This window comes from Aristolochia californica, unplaced genomic scaffold, assembly GCF_029961685.1.
Source record: "Aristolochia californica isolate CCGP_79_NKW_82.1479 unplaced genomic scaffold, dmAriCali1.0.hap1 SCAF_10, whole genome shotgun sequence".
In the NCBI taxonomy this organism is placed as follows: Eukaryota; Viridiplantae; Streptophyta; class Magnoliopsida; order Piperales; family Aristolochiaceae; genus Aristolochia; species Aristolochia californica.
The window spans coordinates 4670278-4681132 of record NW_027181771.1 but is presented as its reverse complement, the minus strand read 5'-3'; the positions used below and the strand labels follow the sequence as shown (position 1 = coordinate 4681132).

General features: G+C 36.5%; 1 protein-coding gene across 2 annotated transcripts; it reads left to right on the top strand.

The window, feature by feature from the left end:
- The first annotated feature begins 2239 nt into the window (after positions 1 to 2239).
- On the top strand, positions 2240 to 7534 carry LOC137934279 (UDP-xylose transporter 3-like). 2 transcript variants are annotated; one of them, XM_068778570.1, is made up of 8 exons: positions 2240 to 2590; positions 2699 to 2878; positions 4374 to 4558; positions 5092 to 5159; positions 5292 to 5424; positions 5631 to 5792; positions 5879 to 6151; positions 7131 to 7534. In XM_068778570.1, exons 2-8 carry the CDS (start codon positions 2758 to 2760, stop codon positions 7239 to 7241), a joined length of 1053 nt encoding a protein of 350 aa, XP_068634671.1. In that variant the 5' UTR covers positions 2240 to 2590; positions 2699 to 2757; the 3' UTR covers positions 7242 to 7534. The 2 variants fall into 2 exon arrangements, with proteins under 2 accessions (XP_068634671.1, XP_068634664.1); XM_068778563.1 differs by having other exon boundaries at positions 2241 to 2590; positions 2713 to 2878.
- The last annotated feature ends 3321 nt before the right edge of the window (positions 7535 to 10855 follow it).

The following is a 10855-nucleotide window of genomic DNA, read 5'->3' as shown; positions in this document are numbered from 1 at the left end:
AATATGTGAAGAAGGTGTTGAACAGATTCAACATGAATGATGCAAAACCAGTGAGTACTCCTTTGGCTAGTCACTTTAGGCTATCTAAGGAACATTCACCTTCTACAGAGCAGGAGCAAGCCAACATGTCCAATGTGTTTTATGTTTCTGCTATTGGCAATCTCATGTAAGCCATGGTGTGTACTAGACCAGACATAACTCATGTAGTGGGAGTTGGGCAGCGGTGAAGTGGATTCTTAGGTATTTGAGAGGCATTGCAGACTTAGCCTTATGTTTCAGAAAGTCAGACTTGAGATTACATGGTTATGTAGATGCTGACATGGCTGGAGACATTGATGGCAAGAAGAGTACCACTGGATATGTATACACATTAGGTGGTACAACAATTAGTTGGGTCTCTAAGTTGCAGAAGATAGTTGCTCTTTGCACTACTAAGGCAAAATATGTTGTTGTGACCGAAGCCAACAAAGAGATGGTATGGTTACAGTCTTTCTGGGAAGAATGTGTTGTATTATGGCAGTTAGAGTGTTATTCATTTAGCAAAGAATCTCGTTTATCATGACGGAACAAATCACATACAGGTGCGTTATCACTTCGTTAGACCGGTTTTAGAGGATGGAGTCTTAGCACTTGAGAAGATTCAAGGAAGTTAGAATTCGACTGATATGTTGACAAAGATTGTTACAATTGAGAAACTGAAGTTGTGTGCAACTTCAGTTGAACTTCTCTCTGAGGATTGAGGAGTTATTGTCTCTGTAGATGAGATATTAGTGATGGATTAGTCTCCAAGTGGGAGATTGTTAAGTTGTAGAGCCTAATCAACACCCTACGCTGAGTCGGTACGCGGATCGACAAATGTGGTAAGGTCGTCGTGGGGTTTGGAAGGGGGCTAAGCCCTTACCTGGTCAATGATATATAAATTGTTGTTTCATTAAGTGCAGTTTGAGAATTTTACTCTTATATTACGATTACCCTAATTTTCTCTTTATAATTGAGGAGTGCCGCTATTAGGGTTTTATCATCACCGAGAAGGAACATGAGTTGTAGTAGAGGTTAGAGAAAACACTTGTAATTGTGTGTGATTTCTCTTACAAATTATTTCATCTTTATAGTGGAAAACCACAACGGCGGAAGACATGATGTAGTCTCACCTTGAGGCGAACCTATATAAATCTTGTGTTTGATTTTCCTTCTTCCGCGTTTGTTATTATTACTCTCGTTAGTTTAGAATTAAAGTATCTAATTCTTAAGGGGAACAAGTTGGACAAATTTTATTTTATTTTTCAAATATTTCAAATACAGGGATGAAAAACTTTTTTATGTTGGATGGGATAGAAATTGTTGATACCAGTTAGGTAAAAGAAAACCTATTAGGTAAAAGAAGGGGAATCCAGTTAAAATTGGGGGGGGGGGGGGGGGGAAGGGGGGCTTCTCCTATGGTTTCCTCACCCCCAAATCATTTAAACCCACCTTCTTGAGTTGAAACAAGAAACTGTGGACACAGAAAGGTAGGAAACCCAGCTTTAATTCATGCTTTTCTTTGGTCAAACACTTGATCACCAAGGCTAATGTGAACTCACATGGCGTCTTACCCGTCACCCCCATTACTTGAGCCCCTCACCTCTAAACCCACATAATTTATTCTTGCATTGCATGGGATCCAAGGCATGGATTACCCTCTCTACTTTCTCTTATCAAAGTCTATTACTTGTTTATATTTTCATGCCTGTTTTCTCACGTTAAAATCTCTCTCATCATTTAATAATCTTTTCCTATTTGTTTAGAATTCAACGACCATCCCATCCCCTGTTTGGGAAGAGACGGAAACCGGTGGGGCCGCAGCGCGAGGGAAACTTCTGTCCACCCGGTGAACGGGATATCCTTGAAAATATCATTTGATTATCGTGGGCCCATTATGTAAATTCCCCTGCAATAAACGAAATAATATTTAATTAGATTTCATATCTTTAAGTTAATATTAATGACCAACTTAAAGGTAACTGGTATAAAAAATATTCTGGAGTAATGGACGGTTATGATGTCCGCTTGGATTGATGAAACTGGTGCCTACTTGGTATGTGGGACCGAGTAAATGGACGATCCTGATCCATGAGTTTTTTTAACTTTCTATGAAATGGAAGAGAGGTTATTTGGTAGTAATGAGAAAATACGAGGGTATAAAGAGTCGGAATAAGTGGGCGCTTGTTCGTCTGAAACGCCCGTTTGCCGCCGTGAAAATGGGGCCGTAAAACCTTTAACAGCCAAACGCTATCTCCCCCGTCTCACTCTCCTTCTCATCTTGCATTATAATACATCAAAATAATCATTTTACAGATTTTCGACATTTTCTCATCTCTCTTTCTCTCTCTCTCTCTCTATCAAATTAGATGAACTGTGCATTCCTGTAAATTATTCCATAAAGTTTTTCTGAAGCAGATCTAGGGCTCCGAGGCTCGGTTTTTATTTTCCTATCAAGTTTTAGGTTGTCAGGACAGAGAGCTGATTCGCGTCTATGCGTCTGTTTGGAAGAAATTCTGTTCAATTAGTATAGCTCGAGCTTTATATCCTGTTGATAGAACCTGGAAATGAGGTACTGCCTTTGCCTTGTATTGCTTACTTTCTAATGGATTTTGTTATTGGTTTGTTACCTTTATTTTTTTGTTTTTTGGCTTCGGATGGCGTTTGATGTTCTGATTAGAGTGGAAATGGCAGATCTAGATCGTAAATAGTGTGATAGTGCTGGAGAGTGTCAGCAAGATGAGCGAGAACGAGCGTTTTCAGCTAGGAACTGTTGGAGCATTGACTCTTTCTGTTGTCTCTTCAGTTTCGATCGTCATTTGTAACAAGGCACTTATTAGCACGCTTGGTTTCACCTTTGGTACGCGATCTCTTTTATTCTCTCTTTACAAGGTCTTTCTGAGTTTGTTTTGCCAATTTTAGTTAAACAAGTTTGAACTTTTCCAATTCTATTCGAATCTTTACGCACGCTGTAATTTTGATTGTTTGAAGTTTGCAGTTTTCCCTTCTCCAAGATATGCATTTAGTTTGAATTGCCAAGGCTATACTTCAATCCCTGTACTTTCTTCTCCCATTTCTGGACATTATGAACTCGTGTATGTATGTCGAGATAGTTAATGGAATGTTTTTGGTGGGAAATTAGTGAAATCATTTCAGTTATAGTTGCATTTTTGGTACAATTGATTTATCTACTATCTTCTTTTGAATATAAATTTGGATCTTCAGTTTTAAACCTTGAACAATTTCATGCGTAGCCACGCTTTCGCGTGTCCTTTGCTTATATTTATCATTTCCTCCGTATTTGGTTTCTTAGTAATTCTCAGCTATTATTTATTTTCTTGTCTCTAATGCCATTTGATGTATTAATCATATCTAAATTATTTCTACGTTTTCATCTGGTGGTGCTAAAAAATCAGTATAACTGAAAACTAATCTTGTTTGTCAAAAATTTTATGTATGTTTTTGTTTTCATTTTTCTTCCTTAATAAAGTAGTAGTTTCCAAGTCTGTTGTGCAGGGGATTCTAGAACTGGTTGTTTTTGAAAGGTCATGTCACTTTGTCTCTATATACTTCTGTTTTATTTGTTTCTGTTTTTGAATATTGACTTATTTTAGTAACCAAAAATGATATTTGTAGGGAATTCCTCATAGCTCCTTTTATATTCCTCGCCGCTTGATCCATTATTCCTTCTTCTAAGAAAAGAATTTTTTTCACATCTCTCTTTTCTCTGTTTCTCTACCTATTTTTATGTGTGGAAATTATAAATTTAAGTAATGTTTTTCCAACTGAAGTGATTTCTATGGAAATTTTTTGCTTCAGTTTAATTTTTGGTAACCTGGTTGTTTATTAACGTCAAATAGATTGCTATTTTCTGTTTATGATTTTCTTTGTGCATAACTTTTTCTACTCGGTGGGGAATTGGAATTAGATATAGACACTTTGGTAATAATGATCACATGGTTAGCAAGACTGCACATTGACCATGTTTGATCTGAAAATTCGGCTAAATCCAGAGAGCAACGTGTAACATTCACTGTATGTAAGAGTAATTTTGACTTTTCTTGGAAAGGGGCATTAGTGAAACAAAGTTTATAAGTCAGTCATTTTGAGGTGGCTAGCCAAAAGCTTCTGCAAGTTTGGCTGGTGGGGTTTGCCATGTCAAGAAACATTGAGATATAAAACCTGTTTTCTCATCAATATCTAAGAAACTGTGCAAACAAATGCCATTAGGATCCTTGGAGAGTTATAATTTTTGTTGCAAATCCTCAATGGTTTAGGTTTTGAATTCACTTATGTTCTATTTTTGTGCAACTTATTGTCTGCTTCCATGTTGCTAATTTTTCATTTATTTCCAGCCACAACTCTCACAAGCTGGCATCTTCTGGTCACGTTTTGTTCTCTTCATTTGGCATTATGGATGAAATTGTTTGAACACAAACCTTTTGATGCAAGAGCTGTAATGGGGTTTGGAATACTTAATGGGATCTCCATTGGACTTCTAAATCTGAGTCTCGGTTTCAACTCTGTAGGTTTTTACCAGGTATGATGTTGAATATTTCCTATTCTGATGGTTAATAAATCTTAATGCCATCTTAGAGTTTCAATTCCAGAAGTTTCAATTACTCTAAACCTTAGAGTTTTCATCATAGAAGTAAAAAGATTGAAGACCTGAATCTCAGATTGTGTGTGTACTTGTTCCTTCATAATCCACAGTCTCTTGTTTTTAATGCATATGATACATTATGCATTTCGGAGTTGAGTTAGATTAGATGATACGAAGTTCTATTTTGTCAGTACTAGGTGAACAACTACATTATGATGTGCAAAGTCAACATGACCCTGTTTAATTTACACACTTTCTTGGTGTAGTATTCTTTTCTTCAACTTAGAATATAGGACTTTTATCTTTGTCTATGGGCTGTATCTGGTTGCAGTTTTTCCTTGACATATGAATTGGCATGGTTGCTACTCTGGAACCTCGTGGAATGTAGATTTCTTGTATTTTGAAGTTGTCTTTGTTGTTGGAAAAAGAAATGTATAGCTGCTAACAGATACTTCTTCTTTTTCATGCAGATGACAAAACTGGCGATTATTCCTTGTACTGTTCTTCTTGAGACTCTTTTCTTCAGGAAAAAATTCAGGTTCTTAACATGGATCTGCTACTAAAGATGCCTTGCAAAAGTTTCTCTTTGTTTTTTTGGAATCCTGGAAATCACATGCTGATTCACTCTTGTTGTGATTAAGCTCATAACCTTTGTTTCTTTTTTTCACAGTCAGACCATCCAGTTCTCCCTTGCCATCCTTCTTGTGGGTGTTGGAATTGCAACTGTGACAGATCTTCAACTGAACGTACTGGGTTCTGTGTTGTCTCTGCTTGCAGTTGTGACAACATGCATTGCCCAAATTGTATCCTTTTATGTGGTCTAACTAAAGATTGTTCTTTACTGCTTTTTGGCTTTTACCTTTTGAACAGACCTGTAACCTGAAAAAGTCTTCTAGGGTAGATGTGTCGAGGTTTGAACTGACATTATCCAAAAACTTCCATATTTAAATAAAAGAATATTTTCTTCGCATGTGAATATTTTTTGATTAAGACCTTAATCTGCTCTTAGATGACAAATACTATCCAGAAAAGGTTCAAGGTGTCCTCAACTCAACTCCTGTATCAATCTTGCCCCTACCAGGCCTTGACATTGTTCATTTCTGGACCATTTCTGGATGGGCTTTTGACAAACCAAAATGTTTTTGCTTTCAAGTATACACCTCAAGTGCTGGTAAGCATTGAAAAGAATTTCCTTGTTTCCCATGAGCTTATATTTTACTTCTCTGGTCAATAATTGGAGCTTTACGACTACTGCAGGTTTTCATTGTGTTGTCTTGCCTCATCTCTGTCTCAGTCAATTTTAGCACATTTCTTGTAATTGGAAAGACGTCTCCTGTAACATATCAGGTCCTCGGGCATCTTAAGACGTGCTTAGTTTTGGCTTTTGGATATGTGCTTCTTCATGATCCATTCAGCTGGCGCAACATATTTGGGATACTGATTGCCTTAGTTGGGATGATCCTTTACTCTTACTACTTCACCCATGAGAGTCAGCAAAAGGCCAGTGAATCAGCAGCGCAATTGTCTCAGGTACTCTAATACGAAGGTTCCGAAATTTTGCACAGGGGTTTACACCAGTTCATTGGGGACAAAAACCTCCCAGTGAAGAAGGTTTCTTGAAAAGAGGTGTTTAGCTAAACTTCCTCTTTCATGGACCTCAAAATGAAGGGGAGAAAGGGGTAAAAATCCCCTCGATCTAAGCGATAGACAGAATCTCACAACAAAGAGATGCAATTTTTCATTTGTATGCAGCAAAAATATTCTTCTTTCTTTTGCATATTTTCATGATATGAAAGCGCCTTTTGCTACCCAAGGCAAAATTGCATCCATGGAGTCATCCTTTGAAGATCGCTTCCCCCATGTCGGCTTTTTGGAGAAGGGGAACAAGTGCACCATATTGCTTTCTGAAGTTTTCTTGCAAGGAAATCTTCATTTTATTTGCACCTGTTTTGTTCTTAATTGTGCATAAAATGACTTGTTAGCTCACTCCTTTGATATGCCGAGCACATGCAAGTGGGGGGATGGGGGTGGGGGAGTGGGGGTCTGAAGTCTTTTGGAGAGGCTGGAGTTGAAATATCAGAAAGTAGTAGTTTTTCTGGGGATGGACTAAACATGAATGAACAACAAATCTGGAAGTGGTTTTTTTTTTTTACAGTTATGAATTAACGGTTACACAGTATCATATTGTTCTGAGAAAAAGAAGAAATAGCTTTATATATGCTGTATTCATGGTGTAGAGACATGCTTTAGAGTTGGTAAAGAGCCCAACATCTAGCAGGATGATTGTTATGTGAAACATGCCAGTTTTGGAAGGATCCGTCTCTCTGTAGTCCCATTGCCTTTATTGTTGTTAGAAAATGTCATCTTTGACATGCAATTTGAATGGATATGACTAACTTAATTGGATAAGTAAGTTTTGCAAATTCTTTGTAGATATGACTAGTGCATTTAAATCTCAAAATTGTCCTTCTAGTGCAGACCCATCCTAATGTTATTTGATCTTTCACAGGTCAAGGAAACTGAATCAGATCCTCTAATTAATGTTGAGAATGGAGCTGCTGTTGTTACTGATACTGTTGTCCCCCCTGTATGGAGCTCTAACAAAGATCTACATGTGTAAACATCTTGAGACAGTCTTATTACATTATAGGTGGAGAAAACAAGCCAAGGAAGCCCTGTAAGGACCAGATGGCACTGTCAAGGGAGAGCTCTATTTAATTCAACAACAGATTGCAGGGCGTCTATACGAGCAAAGATCTTCATAATCGTCATAGAGGACCCAATCAAAATGTATTTTTGTTTTCCTCAGCAGTTTTGTGATATCTGTTACAACCAATAACAATTAAGTCTGTTGAATTTCTATCCAAATGTTTTAAATCCGATAAAGATAATTCGTTGGGTTTTGTTAGAAAATACATCCAGGTGTATTTTGGTCATTTTACTATTTTACTAGTTAATTTTCTTTATGTAATCTTGTTCTGTTTATTAAATTATATTAATGTTTAAATTTTTTATGTACATAGGATGTGTAGTTGGAGATATAAGGAGATTAAGGTTTATTAAGAGTATAGGGGTATTTTTGTAATTTATAACTCAAAACACTTATTTAAGAAATCTAGAAATTTGTGTACAATTCCCAATGAAGTCTTTCAAGTTTTTTTTATAAATTTCTTCTCTCTTTTCTCTTTTTTCTCTTAACTTTTTCCTTTCATTTTATAACTCAAAACACCTATTTAAGAAGTTTAGAAATTTGTGTACGATTCCCAATGAAGTCTTTCAAGTTTTTTTATAAATTTCTTCTCTCTTTGCTCTTTTTTCTCTTATTTTTTTCATCTTCTTCTTTCACCCAAATTTGGATTTTTACATGGTGTATCAGTAGTAGATTGTTGTTGGGAGTAGGGGGTGGCTTCGAACCGAGCCAGCTTAGTTCGATTTAGAATCCCTGGATTTTTCTTGAGCCGAGTTCAAGATCCAGGATCGGCTCGTTTAAATTAACGGACCGAGCTCGAACGAATCCAGGTTCGGGTCGCGAGTCGGGGGATTTGGGATTTCGGGAGTCTCGGGACCGAGAAGAGAGTCGCGTCGTGGGACTCTCTTCCATTCCGTCTCTGGCATGGCAACACGATTTGTCGCGGAAAATCGTGGATTAGAGATCAGAATCGTTGTCTGTTAGGCGGCGATTCATCGAAAACTGGAGATTTTGGTCTTTATATTCCTTGTTCTTCCTCTTCGATTCCTCACTCTCTGTCTCAGACTCTTCGATTTCTTCGTTTGCGATTTCTTCATCTTTTATCTTCTTCCTCTTCGATTTCTTCATCCGAAGTTCTTCCTCGCCGACGAGACAAAAGTGATGGTCCGACGGAAGGAGGTAAGATTTTTATTTAATCTTCTTTTTTTTTTTTCGTCGTCGACCTAACCCTACAAAAGCTCTAATTCTTGCTTCGCTTCAACAGTGCTCCTTCATTCTTGGAAAAACTTTTGGAAATATCCCCGAACAGCGAACACTCTTTTTGTTTCTGTAAGTGAAATGCTGATTATTTTTTTCATTTTTATCTTCTGTATCTAGTGTGAAAATATCTTCGTAGAGTCAATGTTGTGGAAATATCACAGTACAGCCCAACACATAGTGCATATCCAGTGTATTGTTTCAGATTTCAAGTATGCTGATAAAATACCCAATACCAATATGCACCACTCTGCTCTAAGATATGACCTATAAACCTTGTTCTGCATTAGCGAGTGTGGAAATGTGGAAATATCCCAGTACAGTCCAAGATATAGTGCATATCCAGTGTATTGTTTCAGAATTTTTTTTAGAGAAATAAGCATGGAAATCACTATAACACTAAAAGGTAACTCCTCTTTTGAAGGGAGCTCCATTTTTAAATTACAAAGGGTGTTTTTCATTATTTAGATTTAGTTATAAAGCTTAACTGTATTTTGGTTATTACCTCACTGAAAAAGGAAAGTTTTAAAGTTTAGAGAGGGAAAGTTAGATGCAATTTTAACTTTCTATAAATCATTAATTTCTTGGTATTGAGGTTGAATTTCATCAGAATACTAGAAGAGTAATGAAAGAGCAAACTTGGTCCTAAGGTGTTTCTCGCTCCCTGCTTGAAGCATTGTCCTTTCAGCAAGGGTATCCCTACTGCCAATATATGTGCCATATCAAGCAATATAAGGGGTGAGATCAATTCCGAAGCACTTTTATTTGAGAGAGAGAGAGAGAGAGAGAGAGAGAGAGATATTTTTTTAAAGATATAAGAATGCTAAAGGTTAGGGGTATTTGGGTAATTTTATTTTAGGATATTGTGTTCTAAAGTTATAGTTAATGTAGAAACCTCCCTAAGGAGGTACATACAAGTTCCTACTTCAGCACTTTTGAATCTTTTGATAATCTTGCTTTTCTTTTCCTTTCAATGTCATTAAACTGTTCCCCCTAGAATCGTTAATCATCGTAGGCATTGTTCTCCTTATGGCTGATAAGTATCTTAAATTATGTGTAGGATCTTTGTTGTTTGGATTGCTTTCTTTTCTTTATGCTTTTAATTTGTAATTTTGTTTTTTTGTAGAAGTAAGAGTGTCAACACCTCCCCCTCAATTGACATCAATAATTAACACTAGTTCTAGTGTGGCCATAGATAGTGACTCAACTCCACCAGAGTCACTACCCTCTAGAACTATTAATATCGTAAAAGTGGGCCCAGATGAAATTACCCTAAATGAGGGTGAAGGTGACTCTACCCATACTTCAAAAAGACAGAAAAAGTCTCATGTGTGGTTGGAATTCAAAGAAGTATCATTTAATGGTACAAAAAAGGTTCAGTGTGTTCATTGTAAAATCAATTTAAGTGTTATTAGTAGTGGAGTGACCACACATATGAGTCGACATTTGAAACGCTGCCCTAGTAGAAAAGTGGCAATGAGAAAACAAAAAACCATAAACTTTCAACTAGTGGGAGTGGAGTCTAATGTTGATCAGAGTCCATTTGGACTTCCTTTTATGGATTTTGGAGGCAAATATGATCAAGTTCAAATGAGAGTACTCATTGCTCATTGAATTCTTATGCATGAGCATCCATTCATGATAGTAGAAGAGGGATTTAATTTTGTAATGAAAATGGCAAATATAAATTATGAGAAAATATCTCGTAAGACCATTAAGAAGGAGTGTATGGAGGTGTACGAGGTAGAGAAAAAAAAATTGAAATTTTTATTAAAAGAGATTAACAAGATTAGTCTTACCACGAATATTTGGAAGTCCCAAAATTAAAAGATTGAATACATGGTTATTATTGGGCATTTTATTGACAGTAATTGGAAGCTACAAAAACGAGTCTTGAGTTTTGTGCATGTTCCTCCTCGTCGTGGCGTTGATATAGCAGATGTTATTTACAAGTGTTTGAAAGAGTGGAAAAAAAAATAAAGTATTTAGTATCTCAGTTGATAATATTGCATATAATGATGTTTGTATAAGAGTTTTGAAAGAAAATTTTTCAAGGAAAAAAAAATGGTTTGTGGTGGGAAGTTATTTCATCTGCATTGTTGTGCTCATATTCTGAACTAATTAGTCTAAGATGGTCTTGTTCAAATTAAGGATATCATTGAGAATGTGTGTGAGAGTGTCAAATTCATAAATCTGTCTGAGGCTAGACTTCACACTTTTTTTGAAATTGTACAACTACTAGAACTAGGTGAAAAGAAGTTGGTTATTGATTGTCCAACTCATTGGAA

Bases quoted from the DNA above. Each gene is read 5' to 3' on its own strand.
- LOC137934279 (XM_068778570.1), top strand. From the start codon at position 2,758: ATGAGCGAGAACGAGCGTTTTCAGCTAGGAACTGTTGGAGCATTGACT. The intron at 5,425-5,630 runs GTATCCTTTTAT...ATCTGCTCTTAG, and splicing joins CAACATGCATTGCCCAAATT to ATGACAAATACTATCCAGAA. The intron at 6,152-7,130 runs GTACTCTAATAC...GATCTTTCACAG, and splicing joins CAGCAGCGCAATTGTCTCAG to GTCAAGGAAACTGAATCAGA.